This window comes from Lissotriton vulgaris, chromosome 5 (genome assembly GCF_964263255.1).
Source record: "Lissotriton vulgaris chromosome 5, aLisVul1.2, whole genome shotgun sequence".
NCBI lineage: Eukaryota > Metazoa > Chordata > Amphibia > Caudata > Salamandridae > Lissotriton > Lissotriton vulgaris.
This window is the reverse complement of record NC_141693.1, coordinates 1688875144-1688892000: the sequence shown is the minus strand read 5'-3', so window position 1 is coordinate 1688892000 and position 16857 is coordinate 1688875144. Positions and strand designations below refer to the sequence as shown.

Here is a 16857-nt window from a genome sequence, read left to right as displayed (position 1 = left end):
CAGGGTTGGGAGAATAACTGGGCACATGAGGACAGTTTTGTTGCATACCTAGAGCTGATGCACAGGGAAGGGCGCTCGGTGGCAGCCGCAAACAGACACAGGGCTACGGTCTCATTCTTAGCACAGGCCAGGGGTGTGAGGGACCCTACAAACACGTTTGTAGTGCGCAAGGCGTTGAGGGGCTTGCGTCGCATTCAGGGACACTCGACGGATTCGAGAAAGCCCATTGGGCTGGTAAGGCTTACAGCCCTGTTGTTAGCTCTTCCTGATGTATGTAGTTCCCCTTGGGAGGTGTTGCTTTTCAAGGAGGTGTTCACGCTAGCGTTTTATGGGGCCCTGCGATTAGGCGAGCTAGTAGCCGCATCCAAAGTGGACAAAGAGGGTGGCCTACAAGTGGCCTGTGTGGGGATCCATCCCGATACCATGTGTGTAACAATTCAAAGATCGAAGACCGAACAGGAGGCAAAGGGGGAACCACAGCCAAGCTACAGAAAAGACTCCAACGCATCCAGAACGCCTCCGCCCGACTCATCCTGGACATCCCCCGACGCAGCCACATCTCCGGCCACCTGAGGGATCTGCACTGGCTCCCCGTCAGCAAGAGAATCACGTTCAGACTCCTCACCCACACACACAAGTCCCTCCACGACCTGGGCCCCAAGTACCTCAACGACCGCCTGACCTTCTACACGCCCACCCGCCAGCTACGTTCGACAAGCCTCGCCCTCGCCGCCGTACCACGCATCCGAAGAGCGTCCGCCGGAGGAAGATCCTTCTCCTACCTGGCAGCCAAGACATGGAACTCCCTCCCCACCCACCATCAGCTGACCCAGGACCATCTCGCCTTCAGGAGACAACTCAAGGCCTGGCTGTTCGAACAATAGCAGACCCCTTCCCCCAAGCGCCTTGAGACCCTCCGGGTGAGTAGTGCAGTGGGTAGATGACCCAGATCCCGCCGGATCTGGGTCATCGCCGGTCGACCTCACCGGCGCCGGCCCCCAGGATGTCGCCTCCGGCGCCGTCCCAGGACGACGACGTCGTCCTGGGACTCTGTTTCGGAAGTAGGATTCGGGTCCGGCGTCCAAGCGGCGCCGTATTCAACGCCGCTTGGAGATTTCTTTTTCGATGACCCGGCCCCATCCTTTGGCCCTAATTATCAGGAGATGGGTGGCGAGGAGGATTGGGAGGGGTCCGAGAACCCTCTGGCACGTGAGTCCCAGTCTTCTCAGGACTGGACAGGTGAGCTTGGGGATGCCAGTGGTCTGGACACTTCGCCCGACACTGGTTTTGTCTCCCCTCCTACTGTGGCTACGGAGGAGGGGGCTGCTCTAGTGTGGTGCTGACGCGGACTGCCAAGGCCTTGGGCCTTGAGCTCCCCGTCGCGGCCGTGAGGACTAACCTCCTCACTGAGGTCCTTAAATCGCAGGCAAGCTGAGCCTCTACTGCCGTTCAATGAGGCCTTGTCAGACGTTCTTCTGGGCACTTGGTCCAAGCTCGCTACAGGTCCGCCTGTAGATAGGAACGTGGCCAGGCGCCACCGCCCTGCTCCGGGCGACCGGTGCTTCCTGTCCACCCTCCGCAACCCCGAGAGCCTGGTCATCCAGGCCTCTAACTCCCAGACCGCATTCCAGACGGCTCCCCCTGATCAGGAATCCAAGAGGTATGAGCAATACGGGAAAAATGTATTCTCCTAATTGAGTTTGGGGTTGCAGTCAACACCGCGTGCCTCTTGGGCTGTTACACCCACTCTCTGTGGGACACGGTCGCAGACGTGCTGCCACAATGTCTGGAGGGGGTCTGGACTAAACTCGCCCAAGCCTTTGCGGAGGGTCGAGATGCGGCACGGTATTCTATCCGGTGTGTGCTGGATACCACAGACTCACTCGGCGGAGCAAAGTCAACGACTGTGGCGATTCGTCGCCACGCCTGGTTGAGGTCCGCCAACTTTTCGGCTGATGTCCAAAACACCCTTATGGACATGCAAGTTGATAGCCGTCGCCTCTTTGGCGACAAGGCAAATCATGCGCTTGAGCGCTTGAGGAACTCCAGGGCTACGGCCAAGTCCTTGGGCCTCTCGGCTCCTTTCGTGGCCAAGGAAGGGGCGCCCCCACACGTCCTGCCAGCCACGGGCCGCAGACTACCATCCAGCGCGGTGGCGGACGTGGAAACCGCCGTGGCGGCGGTCGGGGACAACAGCGAGGCAGTCCACACCTGTCCCTGCAGCATCCGCCTCAAAACCCTCCTAGTTCGAGCTTTCAGGCCCATGTGACTCCAGTGGGGGGCAGGGTTTGCCATCACCACCTCCACTGGCGCACTGTCACATCGGACAAGTGGGTGCTGCAAATCGTCCGAAGGGGCTACTCCCTCCCCTTCGAGGCGACCCCTCCAGCCATGACACCGCAGTACCACCACGTGTCGGGGGATCACTTGAAACTTCTACAAGAGGAAGTGACGGCCCTCTTGGCCAAGGGGGCCATCGAGCGCGTTCCTGGGCCAGAAGTAGGGTGTGGTTGTTACTCCCACTACTTTCTGGTACCCAAGAAGGGCAAATGGGGCCTACGCCCTACCTTGTTCTGCGGAACGTCAACAGCTTCCTCCGGAAGGAGAAGTTCAAGATGCTGACACTGGCTCAGGTCTTAGCTGCCCTGGACCCAGGAGACTGGATGGTAGTGTTGGACTTGCAGGACGCTTATTTTCATATCCCCGTCCTGCCGGCCCACCTCCGTTACCTGCGGTTCAAGGTAGGCCACGAGCACTTTCAGTTTACTGTGCTCCCCTTCGTCCTTACCAGCGCCCCACGGGTGTTCACGAAAGTGATGGCAGTGGTCGCAGCTCATCTGCGTAGGTTAGGGTTTCAGTCTTCCCCTACCTCGACGACTGGTTGTTAAAGGCGGGCTCGCCCCAAACCGTCGTAAGCCACCTCAGGACTACGGCCGACCTGCTGGGGTTCTCCATCAATGTGCCGAAGTCACACCTGTGTCCCTGTCAGAAGCTCCTCTTCATCTGAGCGGTTCTAGACTCTGCGCAGTTTCAGATTTATCCTCCCGAACAGCGGGTTCGGGATATTCAAGCTCTGATTCCTATTTTTCAGCCTTTATCCCGGGTCTAGGTCAGGTTGACGCTGCGGCTTCTGGGGCTGATGCTCTCCTGCATCCTTCTGGTGCATCACGCCAGGTGGCGGATGCAGGATCTGCAGTGGGACCTGAAGTTTCAGTGGGCCCAGCATCAGGGTAACTTGTCCGCCCATGTCTTGATCTCGGAGGGCACTGCAAGACAATTGCAGTGATGGCTCACGGACCGCGATTGGGTAGGCGGCAGATCCCTCTCCCTACCCCAACCGGAGCACGTAGTGGTGACGGATGGGTCCCTCCAGGGCTGGGGGGCCACATGGGAGAGGCTGAGATCAGTGGCCTCTGGTCTCCGGCGGATTACCGGCTCCACTTTCTGGAGCTGCGGGCGATCCGACTTGCACTGAAGGCATTCCTCCCCTCTGTCCGGGGGAGTGTAGTGCAGGTATTCACGGACAACACCACCGCCATGTGGTACTGCAACAAACAGGGTGGGGTGGGGTTGTGGACCCTATGCAAGGAGGCTCTGCGCCTCTGGCAGTGGCTGGAACATCAGGGCGTGACCCTGGTGGTTTAACAGCAGGCAGGTTCCCTGAACGCCAGGGCGGACAAACTCAGACGTTGGTGCATGATGGATCACGAATGGCGTCTGAACTCGGACGTGGCGATAAGCCTCTTTCAGCAGTTGGCTAAGCCTCGGTTAGATCTGTTTGCCACAGAAGAGAACGCGCAATTTCATCAGTTCTGCGCGTTGGAATTTCCAAGGCGGCACTGGCTTGGAGATGCTTTTCGTCGCGAGTGGAGCTGCAGTTTGTTGTACGCCTTTTCGCCTATACCACTTCTGCCCAGAGTGCTGAAGAAGATCAGGTGCGACCGGGCCCAAGTTATCCTTGTGGCTCTGGACTGGGCACGAAGATACTGGTATCCCGAGCTACTCAGCATGTCTGTCCATCCTCCGATTCGTCTGCCTCTTCAGGAGGACCTTCTGTCGCAGCAGCAGGGGACTGTCCTCCACCCGAACCTGTCCAGTCTCCACCTCCATGCGTGGAGATTGAGCGGCAACAGTTGAGGCCATTTGACTTGCCTCCTGAAGTTTGTAATGTGATTCTGACAGCCAGGCGTCCCTCCACAAAGTCTGTATACGCCTGCAGGTGGAACATATTTGTTGCATGGTGCACAGCAAAGGCTGTGGATCCACTCTCTGCCCCCCTTTCTGAGGTTCTCCTCTTCCTTCTTTCTCTTGCCCAGCAGGGCACTGCTCTGGGCACTCTCAAGGGCTACCTTTCTGCCCTTTCCGCCTTCTTAAGGCTACCTGATCAGACTTCTTTGTTCAAGTCTCCGATTGTAAATAGGTTCTTGAAGGGCATCACTCATATGTTCCCCCCTGTTCCTTTAGTGATGCCCCAGTGGGACTTGAACCTGGTTCTGACTTACCTGATGTGTGCTCCTTTTGAGCCGCTTCATAACTGTCCTCTCCGTCTTCTTACCCTAAAGACTGCTTTCCTGGTTGCCATCACCTCTGCAAGAAGAGTGAGTGAGCTCCAGGCTCTTTCATCCAAGCCTCCTTTCCGTCCATCCGGACAAAGTTGTGTTGCGGACAAGACCCTCTTTCCTGCCCAAGGTAGTCACAGCCTTCCACATTGGGCAGTCTATCACCTTGCCCACCTTCTTTCTGCCTCCGCATCCCTCTAAAGAGGAAGAGCGGCTCCACCGTCTGGACCCAAAACGTGTCCGGAGGGATGGCTTCTTTGGCCGTTCCGTCCTCCAGGACTTTCTGGTGTGATTATTGGTTCGCAGACCCACCACCGGGGTTGGTATTGCTGAGGTATCTATTCTAAGGTAAGGGATCTAATACTAACCTGTTTTTTTCAGATGCACAAGTTACTTACCTTCGGTAACAATATATCTGAAAGAAACAGTAGTTAGTATTAGATTCCTTACCGCCCCACCCATCCTCCCCGTTCTGTGAACCGATATCTAGGGTTAAGGTCATCCCTTTTCAGGGCCCTAGTTTCATGGCACCAGTGTTGGTTTTTATCATGGCTCTGCGTTTTTGGCGCGATAAAGCTGTGTATAAGAACTGACAGCGCGCGAGGGCGGCGTCTAAGTACTCCAGCGACGTCATCCCACCGCCAACGACGACTGACGCGGAGGCGCAGACGACGCCTACCGACGCGCAAGGGTATTGCTACGCAAAAATTTCAGGATCCAGTCTGACGCCTGGGGATATTCTAAGGTAAGGAATCTAATACTAACTACTGTTTCTTATAGATGTATCATTACCAAAGGTAAGTAACTTGTGCTTTATAACTATTTCCTGGCTCAACAAGAAATGACTGTGAGGATGGTGACACTTAACCCTTGACAGGTGAGTGATTGCTCTTTCATGGTGGCATTGTATTTGGAGCTACTCTAACAGTTGAATCTTCAGAACACATTTGTGGTTTTCTGCTATTAGCTACAGTTTGTTCATTCCATTTATGGTTAACAAATCCTATTTGTTGCTCATTTTATATCCACTAAGAGTTGAAAACCAATGCTGATCCTTAAATTTGGGTGTGATGAGGCACCGGCACCGTTATTATCTAGTTAACTTGATTCTGTCACATCAGCTTGTGTGTAGAGTACTTTGATAATGCTGAAGCTGTTGTCTTTTTTCCCCAGGCGTTCGATTTAACAGAACAGAGATATGTTGCTGTGAAAATTCATCAGTTAAACAAAAACTGGAGAGATGAAAAGAAAGAAAATTATCACAAGTAAGAAACCTAGAACTCAATACATTACTGTCTTGATAGGAAGGTTGTGTTGTAGGTTTGAACATACACCACAGTGTATTATTTTGTGGGTGTTTGTACAGTTTAGAAAGTGTTACTGTTTGTGATACTGAATTAGGTTATTGTTTTTTAGGCATGCCTGTCGAGAATACCGAATTCACAAAGAGCTAGACCATCCTCGGATAGTTAAGCTTTATGACTACTTCTCACTCGACACAGACTCGTAAGTGATTAACAACTTTTTCCCTTTGCTGCATGAAGTGTGCGTTGAACCGAAGTGTCTTTATAGCTATGGAGAGTGGGTCTATTGAACGTTCAGTCACAGCTCAGATGACTTACTAAACAACACAACCCACAGAGGGAAAGTAGTTTCTGTAGGTTGCTGTTGGTAGCCTGACCGATAAGGTATAGGCATCTTTAGGAAGAATGGTTAAGATGCTCAAAAAAGGCTATATATATATATATATATATATATATATATATATATATATATATATATATATATATATATATATATATATAATCACCATCATTTTAAGCTACTGGGCATTTTATCAAAAATATTTTCTAAAAACATGCAAGTTGCACACTGAGGAATATGAGTCAATCTATCCTTTACGGAATTGAATAGAAATATTATGAAGTAATGACTAGCGAATTAAATTGGTACAAAAGTAAGCCAGAGTCATTTGTTGTCATAGTTCGGTGCAAATTGTATCAGCAAGACAAACCAATGTGTCTCACTATTAGAATTAGGGTGTGTAGAAAGCTGGCTCTGTATATACTATACCAAAATGAGTTCTAGTTTGCACAGAGTCCAGTGAAACCACAAAGGTTGGCAGAGGTAAAAGCAGATAACACCTTACTCTTTATTCATGGTTGTGTGGGCGAGCAGTAGGGCTTTATCAGAAGGTAGTGTTAAGCATTTGTTGTACACACTCAAGCAAGAAATTATGTCACACACTCCCAAGACTGAACTCGGACCAATTTGTTTGTATAAAAATATTATTTAGTTATATTTATTTTCTAGAACCAAGCAAGCCTGGCACAGGTAAGTGTAAATGATACTTTTCAAGGCAAGTTGAACAATACAAGCAAGCTGAATGAAAATTACTTTGTTACAGGTAGGTAAATACTTTGAATACAGTGGAAATTACTGTTCGATTACTTTTCAGATTACTTTATTATTTATTTTTTCTACTCTGTGTAATGTGCCTAGATATCACACTGGGATGTTTCCTAGAGAAAAGGTAAGTAAAGTGTTTTTGTACATTTGCAGTTTCTTAGGGTTTAACACAAACCAACTCCACACTTAAAACAATCTTCACAAGAAAGCAGTCCATGCAGTCCTATGGGAGCAAACAAACGACTTAACGCAAGGATATACTTTCAAAGCATCCTCAGGCTGCACTAGGGCGGTTGGGTGCAGAGTGCTGAGACCCAATGTTATCCAATGGGGGTTATGGGGACCTCCGGTTGGTGGCTGCTCACGTGCAGGCCACAAGGTTGTGGGAGCAAAGCTCCTTAACTTAAGCTCAGGTCAAAGAGGGATTCAAGTTAGCCAATAAAGTGCATCCACAGCGGCACTGGAGCGGCTGGGTGCAGGATGCTCTTTTGGCATTTGCCCTGTTGTTTTCAATGGGGATTCTCCAGTTGCAACAAAAACTGCAGGCTCAGGATGAAGATCTTGTGGAGGCAATCACTGGTTGGAGAGGTAAGTTGGGATGTCTTAGGATGCCAGTACATTGTCTGTTTGGCGACCCAAGGTCGTGGGACGTCTGGTCCAGGGGTGTCTTTTGTCGTCTGGTTTTAGGTCAAGCCAAGCAGCAGCTCACATGCGCTGCTCGCTCTACAAGGCATATAGTAGTAGAGTATGCTGTGGAAGCCTAGCCTTCACTCCGCTCATATTTTTGATTGGCTGGTGTCATTGTCCTTGTTAAATGTTTGCTTATGATTGATAATGAGGCTGGATAGTCCCTCCTTGTTACCACACTGTCGCCATTTGTTACCTTCCATGAGGACTGGATCCTTTACTTGTGGCGTTACACGGTCTCCTTCATAAGTCTGTAAGCACTATTTCTTTTTTTATTTGCAGCACAGTCTGCTTTTAATTTAGCAGCCTCCCTTGTTTATTTAATTAATTTGCCGCCCAGCATTGAAAATAAAAATTACCTTTTATTTTTGTTTTTGTTTTTAAAACCTAAATAAAAGGCATTGTCATTTACAATGCCCATAGCTTAAACTCTCTGAAATGCGAGACCTAGTGCATTGCAAAAGCTTGTTCTTACTGGCTCCGGTCGCGGGGATCCTCCAAAAAGGGACTACAGGTGTCGGTTGGAGACTCGAGGTCGGTCTGGGATCACCAGATCCCAGGTCAGGATTGCCAGGGAGAACTCCTTGTGGTGTTGGGCCACTCGGGTCGTGGGCGTTTGTTGCAGAGTGGTGCAGATTCGCAGATTTGGCTGGAGCCAGAGTCTGTGGGTGAGCAAATCCAGTGCTCAAGGCAGGGCAGGTCCTCCGGGTTCTTGGGGGTTGCTGGTTGCAGGACGCACCGGGATTTCACTGGAGCTGTTGAGGTCGGCACAGCCTGGTAGGGCTTGGGGCCAAATTACTTGGTGTCATTCTCCTTCTTCAGCACAGCTCTTCAGTCCTTCTTTTTCTAGTTTCTTCTCGTCTGAGGGAGGCAAGGTTCAGGGTTGCCCCTGAATAATAAATTTAGGGGCGTTTATAGGTTGGTACAGGTCGGGAAAAATGGGTCCCCTCCTTGGGGTGGGCACACCACACCCCCTATTATGCCACCCCCCAGTAGGAGGGAGCATAAACCTCACTGTGGTTGGCTGAGTTCCCCATCTGCCAGATGGTGGGGACTAAGAGTTGTCCTTCACCTCGCCTTCCACACCTGAGGGTTGGGGTTGGCGTACCTCTCCTTCTAACTTGGTTTTCCTGCCGATTCTCCCACCCAAAGTGGGCGTCAAAACCAGTGGGGGTCAGTTGCTGGGAGCATCAAATGGCCTTTGAAGCTTCCCCTTTTTGGACCCAGGATGTGCTTTGTTTCAGGACCCGAGAGCAACAGGCTTTCAACCCTGGGGTCCAGAAACTTTTTTGGTGGTGGCATCTGGCGAGCAACCACTCAGCCAGGACACAAGAGGTAGGTCGTTTTTCAGGGGGCATCTCTAAGATGCCCTCTGAGTGCATTTTTCATGAAATTCCACACCGGCATCAGAGTGGGTTAAATGTGCTGAGAAGTTTGATATCAAACTTCCCGGTTTTCAGTTAAGCCATTATGGTGCTGTGGAGTTATTATTGACAAACTCCCAGACCATTTACTTTTTATGGTATTACTGCACTTATAATGTCAAATAATTGACTTATACACTGTAGGGGTTCAGGGCTCATGCACCTTTACCCTCATTAATGGTATAGTGCACCCAGCTAGAGGCGTGGCTTACCTATGCCAGAGCAGTGCATTGTAGGCATGGCAGACAGTGATGTGTGCCATGCCGACTCTTTACTTTGTTCTGCACCAAAACACACAGCCTGCAGTGTGTGTGTGTGTGTGTGTGTGTGCGTGTGTGTGTGTGTGTGTGCGCGTGTGTGTGTGCACGCGCGCGCAGGGCATATAAGGGTGGCACAATTAGTGCTGCAGCCCTTCGGGGTCTTCCCTGGTCACAGTGTCCTTGGCACCTATGGTACCTTTTAGAAGGGACTTACATGTGGACAGAGAGTTGCCAATTCGGTTTTGCAATAGTACAGTTTAGGGAAAGAACTTAGGCCCTGGGTACCTGGTTGGCAGGAACCCAGTGCACACCCTGTCAAAGTACATCAACATTAGGCAAAAAGTGGGGGGCAACCATGCAAAAACTGGCACTTTCTTACACCAGTTACACAAATAATTCTGCCAGCAGATACTTCCCTAATGGGTTAGGGTCAACATCTCCAAAACCTCACAATTCGGGGGTATCAAATTCCAAACACAAGGATCTCCATATCCGTCATCTAGAGCTGCAAGCTGTTCACCTATCAAACCAAACCTATCGGTGAAAGCCTTCCTACCTCACCTACAACACAAAGTTGTCCTGATTTGAACGATATGACAACTGATACTCGTAAGAGTCTTGTTTGCGCTATTTAAAATCTTCAAAATAAAAACGATGGAGGGGTGCACACACTCTCCAATTGTCTGTTAGCACAGAAAATTTAGAGTTTAGCAATATATCACAACATTCACCTTCAAGTAGAACATGTCCCTTGGACAAGCAATCAAACTGCAGACTTTGTAAGCAGGACGCATCAACAAGTCCATGAATGGGAACTCCACCTCAAGGTTCTCCCACCATACTTTAAAAAATGAAGGTTCCTCAGATGGGGCCCACTGGTCCGCTTTCTCTCCCGAGGGTTGCCGTCAGCGGTTTGCCCTCCCACCATACGTGCCCTACATCTGTTTCAGGTGTAAACTGTGCTTGCGTGAATGGTTGATGTCAGGCCGCCACCAACGGGGGGTGGGAAACATCGGGGAAGTTGGAGCCTCGGGGGGGGGGGGGGGGGGGGGAGTTTTGATTTGTTTTTTCTTTTCTAGTGGGGGATGGAGACGTTTGAATTTTTGTGAGCGTCTTTGCCGCGTTGTCTTCCTTATGGCCGGACCGCCTGGTGGCGTACATGGACTTGGTCGACTAAGCCTCTGACTTGGATGGCTTTGCCCGATGCCAGTGTGGGCTTCCCCCTCCGGGTCTTCCCAGGGGGGCTTGACATTGTCCCGGGCAGATTGTTGAACTCTCTTTCCCTGCCCTGACTGATGACACTATGCGGCCCTTCATTACTGTTATTGCTATTCGGCCTTTTGCATTGGCCCCTGCGAGGGCACTTCTTTGTTTTGCGATTCGTGTGCTTTCATCCCCTCTCTCTTCTGTATTTTCTATCTTTCTATCTTCTCAATAAAAATATCTTTAAAAAAAAAAAATGAAGGTTCCCACAAATAGACCTATTTGTAACAAAACGCGAAATGCCCACACTTCACAATCAGGTATCCACACCTAAAGTCCAAAGGCAATGCTCAATGGATGAACTGGTCAGGGATATTTGTGTACGCTTTTCCACCTCTCCTACTACTTCCATTAGTGATCAGGAAACTCAGGCTGACATCTCTTACCATGATGCTAACACCTCCAACTTGGGCTTGCCAACCATGGTTTTCAACACTGTTCGACCCATCTCTAGTTCCACACGAGGACCTTCTCACACAGACCAAGGAACACTAAGGCATCCCAATGCCAAGGAAATTAATCTTGCAATTTAGCTCCTGAAATCTTAGAATTTGGATACTTAAATTTACCTCAAGAATGAATGGACATTCTTAGAGAAGCTCACAAACCTACTACAAGGCAATGATATGCTGCTAAGTGAAAAAGATTTGTTATATTCAGTCATAAACAAAACATCAACCCTCTTCATGCAAAAGTACAAACCATAATTACTCTTTGCATTTAGAAACTACAAGGTTGGCATATACTGCTATATGATTATACCTTGCCGCTTTTGCAGCCAATTTGCAAAATAGCCCTTATCATTATTTAAATCCCCGTTATTAAAGTCTTTAAGATGGTACTTGAGTAATTTTTCCTAGGCTGCCCGACCAACCCTTTCTGTTAAAATCCCTTATTGTACATAGGTTACTAAAGGGTCTTGTTCATCTCTTCTTCTTGATTTCTGATGCCTCAGTGTGACGTTAATCTGGTGTTAACTTTCTTGATGTGTGCTTCTTTCGAGCTGCTCCATAATTGACCCCTGAGGCTTCTAACTATTCAAACAGCCTTCCTTGTGCCTTGTAAATCTGCTCATAGATTAAGTGAGCTGCAGGCTGGTTATCTACGCCGCCTTACTTTTCGGCCTATCCTGACGAAAGTGGTGCTTATCATAGGGGCCTGCTTTCTACCGAAAGTGGTTACCCCATTTCACTTATGCCAATCCATCACTCTGCCTACCTTTTACACTCCTCCCCAACCGTCTGAGGAAGAGGACAGACTGCACAGTCTGGACCCAAAAAGAGCTTTGTTGTTCTACCTTGAACCACACAAGAGTTCCGGGTGGACAGCCAACTCTTCGTGGGGTATGTTTTTGCGAAGAAAGGCCAGACTGTGCAGATGGGTCTCTCCAGATGGGTCATGCTCTGCATTAAGATCTTTGGCCAAGAAGCAACGTCCAGAAGGTTTGTGAGCTCATTCCACCAGAGCTAAAGCTGCGACCACTGCGTTAGCTAGCGAAATTCCAGTCCTGGACATCTGTCAGGCAGCAACGTTCACCAAACAATACTGTCTGGATATTCAAGTCTGTAGGGGTGGGTCCTTGTTTGAAATTGGTCCGTAGACCAACCACAGGGGATGGAATTGCTTGGGTATCTATTCAAAGATAAGGAATCTGCGGCTAGAAGTCTCTATCAGATGAACAAGTTACTTACCTTTGGTAACACCTTACTTGTTAGAGATTATAACTAGCCGCAAAATCCATATCGAACCACCCATTCTCCCCGCTCTGCAAACTGATTTCTAGGGACTGAGCTGATCCTTTTCAGTCGCCATTCTTCTTCATTGCTCCGCACATCTGGCATGGAAAGTCATGAAAAGAAATGGTCTCTACCAGTTAAGGCATTACTGAAGGTAAGTATCTTTTTCTTTAGTGTGAAGTTGTTTTGCGGACCCTCCTCTTGGAAGGTATTGCTTAGATATCGATTAGGAGGGGTAAGGAATCTGAGTTTAGAAGTTTCCGTCAGAGGAATAAGTTACTTACCTTTGGTAGCGCCTTATCTGGTAGAGAGTCTATCTAGCCTCAGATTCCTTACCAACCCATCCATCCTCCATACGCTGCGAACAGATTTCTAGGATCAAGGCTATTTCCCTTTCAGGGCCCTAGTTTTCCACACCAGTGATAAGTGATCTTACTGGTTCCACGATCCTGGTGTGGAAAGTTGCCAAAAGAAACTGATATCAGCACGCTAGGTTGGCACCTATATAGGCACTGTACGCGTCTTTTCTGATGTGGACAAATCCATGTGGAGATAAATGAATGCCAGCATGCAGGAGTTGTAAGAAAGTGACTCTGTATATACTGGACCAAGGTAAGGTACAGAGACCACAGTCCCCAGAGGTTTGGCAGAGGCTAAAGTTAGATATCACCTTACTCTCTAAAGTGATAGCCTGGGCGAGCAGTTAGGCAGTATCAGAGGACAGTGTAAAGCATGTGTTGTACACACCCAGTCAGCAAATGGTCTCACACACTCAAGAACTGAACTCTAGGCCAATTGTTTTGTATCAAAAGATATAGTTATTTTATTTTAGAACCAACAAGATGTCAAAATATACTGTTCGAGGCATGTGGGCTGCTGAATTCATATCTGTGCATAGATCGCCGCCTAGTGTTGGGTCCGGATGATTGCAAAAAACACAGTTGATGGACAGAATGCAGAACAATGTATTACATTCACCCCAGTACAAAGATCTGGGCCTAAATCCATTGTTTTTTTGCACTCCAGCACTCGGGTGAAAATTGCCCGGATGATTGCACATTGTTATCCTGGAAGAGTCTTCGAAGTATCATGAGATAGGTGGCTCCTCCACTGGACTACAGTGCGCATGGGCATCCTCTCCATCCTCAGATTGTTTTTTTCCGCCATTGGGTTCGATGTACTTTCGTAACTCGGAGTTCGGAATCCATTAAAACTTTCTAAAGGCCTAAAGGCCTTCGGGGTCCTCGGTATTGTTATTCGATCGGTGCCGACAACTTTATTCCTGTTGTTTCTACTCAGGACGTCGAATCGGGCTGCGTGGCCTTTTCGACACCAAAGGACCGATCGTCAATGGAACGAAGTCCATTCAAGAGATGCCCCAACTGTAACTCTAAATACCCACACATAGATAAACACCCGGTGTGTAACAAGTGTGTTCGAGGCATGTGGGCTGCTGAATTCATATCTGTGCATAGATCGCCGCCTAGTGTTGGGTCCGGATGATTGCACATTGTTGTCCTGGAAGAGTCTTCGAAGTATCACGAGATAGGTGGCTCCTCCCCTGGACTACAGTGCGCGTGGGCATCGACTCCATCCCCAGATTGATTGTTTTTTTCCGCCAATGGGTTCGGATGTCTTTGGTTCCCTCTTGTCGGAATCGATAAGAACTGACTTAACTTTACTTGAGACCAAAAGGTCTTTAGGACTTGCGTCGGTATTGTCTTGCGTTCGGCTTCGCAACCTTCTCGGCTTCGAGCCAAGCTTATACTTCCGCGTGCTTTCGGCGCGGAAGGGCCTAGTCGACGCTCCAAACTCTACGACCATCCATCATGGAACGAAGTCCATTCAAACGATGCCCGGTGTGTGCCTCGAAGTACCCACATATCGACGTCCACCCGGTATGCAACAAGTGCCTGCCGCCGGACCACGACGAGGCCAAGTGTATGGCCTGTTCCAGGTTCCGGTCCAAGAAAACACTCCAGCTCCGTCGAGCTGCGCGCCTGGAGACCCAGCAATCTGCGCCGCCGCCGACGGACATCTTCGATGCTGGGGAGGTCGAGAATGAAGAAATCCAGGACGTCTTGGAATCCAACCCCGCGTCGGAGGTCGAGGACGACTACGACGCCGAGACCGAAGATTTCGGTGAAGTCGTCGAGGAGGTAGGGGACGACGACGGGGCCCTTGCCACCATGGAGGATTGCTCGGACGAAGAGCTTCCTCAGACTGACTCCGGGGCCGTTCAAATACATAAGGCCCAGGTCGAGGGATCGCCTTCGGGCCTTACCCGAAACTTTGTTGTGAGTTCCTCAGCCCCGCCTGCTGGCCCGGCCACGGACATTGGTACCGATTCACTACCGGTGACACAGAAACCAGAAGTGAAATCTACGGTCTCGACGCCGGAGATATCGAAACCGAAAGTGCGCATCGCATTAGTCAGATCGAAGACTTCGGAGGCCTCGGCGCCGAAGAAATCTAAAATGGCCGTCGAGCCGAAGAGCCACGTCAAAATGGCCGACCCGAAGGCTACTGCATCTAAGCCGAAGGTAAAGGGGTCAGAAGCGCCCGCATCCGCGCCGAAGACTGTCGACGCCGGCAAGGGTCGACTCGATCCCAGGAAGACGGCCGCTCCTAAACCAACCGCTAAGGACCCTGTCGAACCGGCGCGTCCATCCGCCGCGTTCACTAAAAGGGTTACGGAGTCCCTACAGCGCATTAGGAACGGCACCGCAGCGGTCGAGCCGAAGGACCCTCCGCCCTCGAAGCCTCTGGAGAAACCGGCAAAGGCGCACACGCCGATCCTTTTCACCTTACCGCCAAAGACGGCGCCGAAGGCTTTCGCTGCTAAACAGGGGGCCGGCGTGCCCGACAAGGTGTCTTCGACGCCAAAACCATCATTAGTGGTCCTCGGCCCACGGCCTCGACAACTTTCGGAAGAAGAGCGTCAGGAACACTTCATCGACGCCGAAACGGGCAGACTTTCCCTCCTGAAGAGGAAAATCACCCCTGAGCCACAGTTGGAGTCGTACAAGATCCCACCCAAACGAAAGTTGGCCTCTGCTGGTTCTCCAGCCTTGGTGGAGCCCATTTCATCACAGGCTCACAAACTCTCACCCACTCACTCTGATGCAGAAGCTGGTGAAGGAGACGACGAGGATGAGTACAGCTACCCCGTCTACACAGACCCAGAGGATGTAACAGAGCCCTGGTCTGCTGGTGGCGATCCTGGGGACCCGCATTCTGGACAGGACCCTCAGCTTTTCTCAGCAAAAACTTCCCCCACTGAGGACTCTGCGGCTTTCAATGCCCTCATTGAGCGGGCAGCGGCAAATAACAACGTTGTGCTGCATGCTGACCCTGTGGATGTCGACTTCCTATTTGACACCTTTTCTGTCTCTGAAAAGACTGTAAAGACACTGCCAATGCTGAAGGGTGTTTTGAAGCACGCTGCTGAAGTCTTCAAAGAACCCACCAGGGCGAGGGTCATCAACCCAAGGATCGACAAAAAGTACAAGGCGGCGCCCACAGATCCAACTTACATTAAAGGACAGTTGCCTCTGGACTCCCTGGTTGTCTCCAATGCCCGGAAAAGGGCCAACTCGCAAACTACGGGTGATGCTCCTCCCCCAGACAAAGAGTCGAAGGTCTTTGAGGCTTCGGGGAAAAGGGTGGCAGCGCAGGCAGCCAACATATGGCGCATCTCTAACACGCAGGCACTCCTGGCGCGTTATGACAGGGCACACTATGATAACTTAGAGACCCTTTTCAACATTTACCCGATCAATATAAGGAAGCGGCTGAAATGTTAATACAGGAGGGGAAGCTAATCACCAACGCTTCCATAAAGTGCGCTCTGGACGTGGCTGACACCGCCGCACGCGCAATTAACACTAGCGTTATGCTTCGTAGACATGCATGGCTGAGGATAACTGGGTTCAAGCCGGACATTCAAACTACCATCTTGAACCAAACGGTCAACCCAGATCACCTGTTTGGCCCTGAGGTTGATACCACCCTTGAGAAGATGAAGGACACCAACACTGCAAAATCTATGGGTGCCTTGCAGTCCCAGCAGTTTCGGAGTGGGTCCTTTCGTCGCTCCAATGCTAGAGGCACCTCAAGGGGTCAACTTTCGCAGTCGGCGCAGTTCTACAAAAGCAGCACTCAGACTTCCTATACCAACAAGGGTCGAGGTGGATACCGCGGCAACAACGCCAAGGGCAGAGGACGTGGCAACAATAGCTCCAGGTCCTCTACCGCCAACAAACAGTGACACATTGTCACTGCCCCCCGACCACACAACTCTGGTCGGGGGGAGACTCCAGCAGTTCCTGCCCGTGTGGAAGTCCATCACCACGGACAGGTGGGTCAGAAAGCTTATCCAATTTGGTTATTGTCTGGAGCTCACATCCACTCCACCCAACATACCCCTAAGGCACCGTCCTATGTCCGGCGAGCACTTGCACTTATTGCAGCAAGAAGTCACAGTCATGCTGCAAAAAGGGGCAATAGAACTCGTACC

The 16857-nt window shown here is 50.3% G+C and overlaps 1 protein-coding gene across 2 annotated transcripts in view; it reads left to right on the top strand.

Annotated features, from left to right (window-relative positions):
• Window positions 1–16857, top strand: part of TLK2 (tousled like kinase 2) — a 1405344-nt gene that overhangs the window by 958971 nt on the left and 429516 nt on the right. For both annotated transcript variants that reach the window (XM_086923830.1, XM_086923831.1), the window contains 2 exons: window positions 5733–5824; window positions 5976–6065. In XM_086923830.1, coding sequence (XP_086779956.1) covers window positions 5733–5824; window positions 5976–6065 — 182 coding nt within the window. The remainder of the gene's footprint in view (window positions 1–5732; window positions 5825–5975; window positions 6066–16857) is intronic.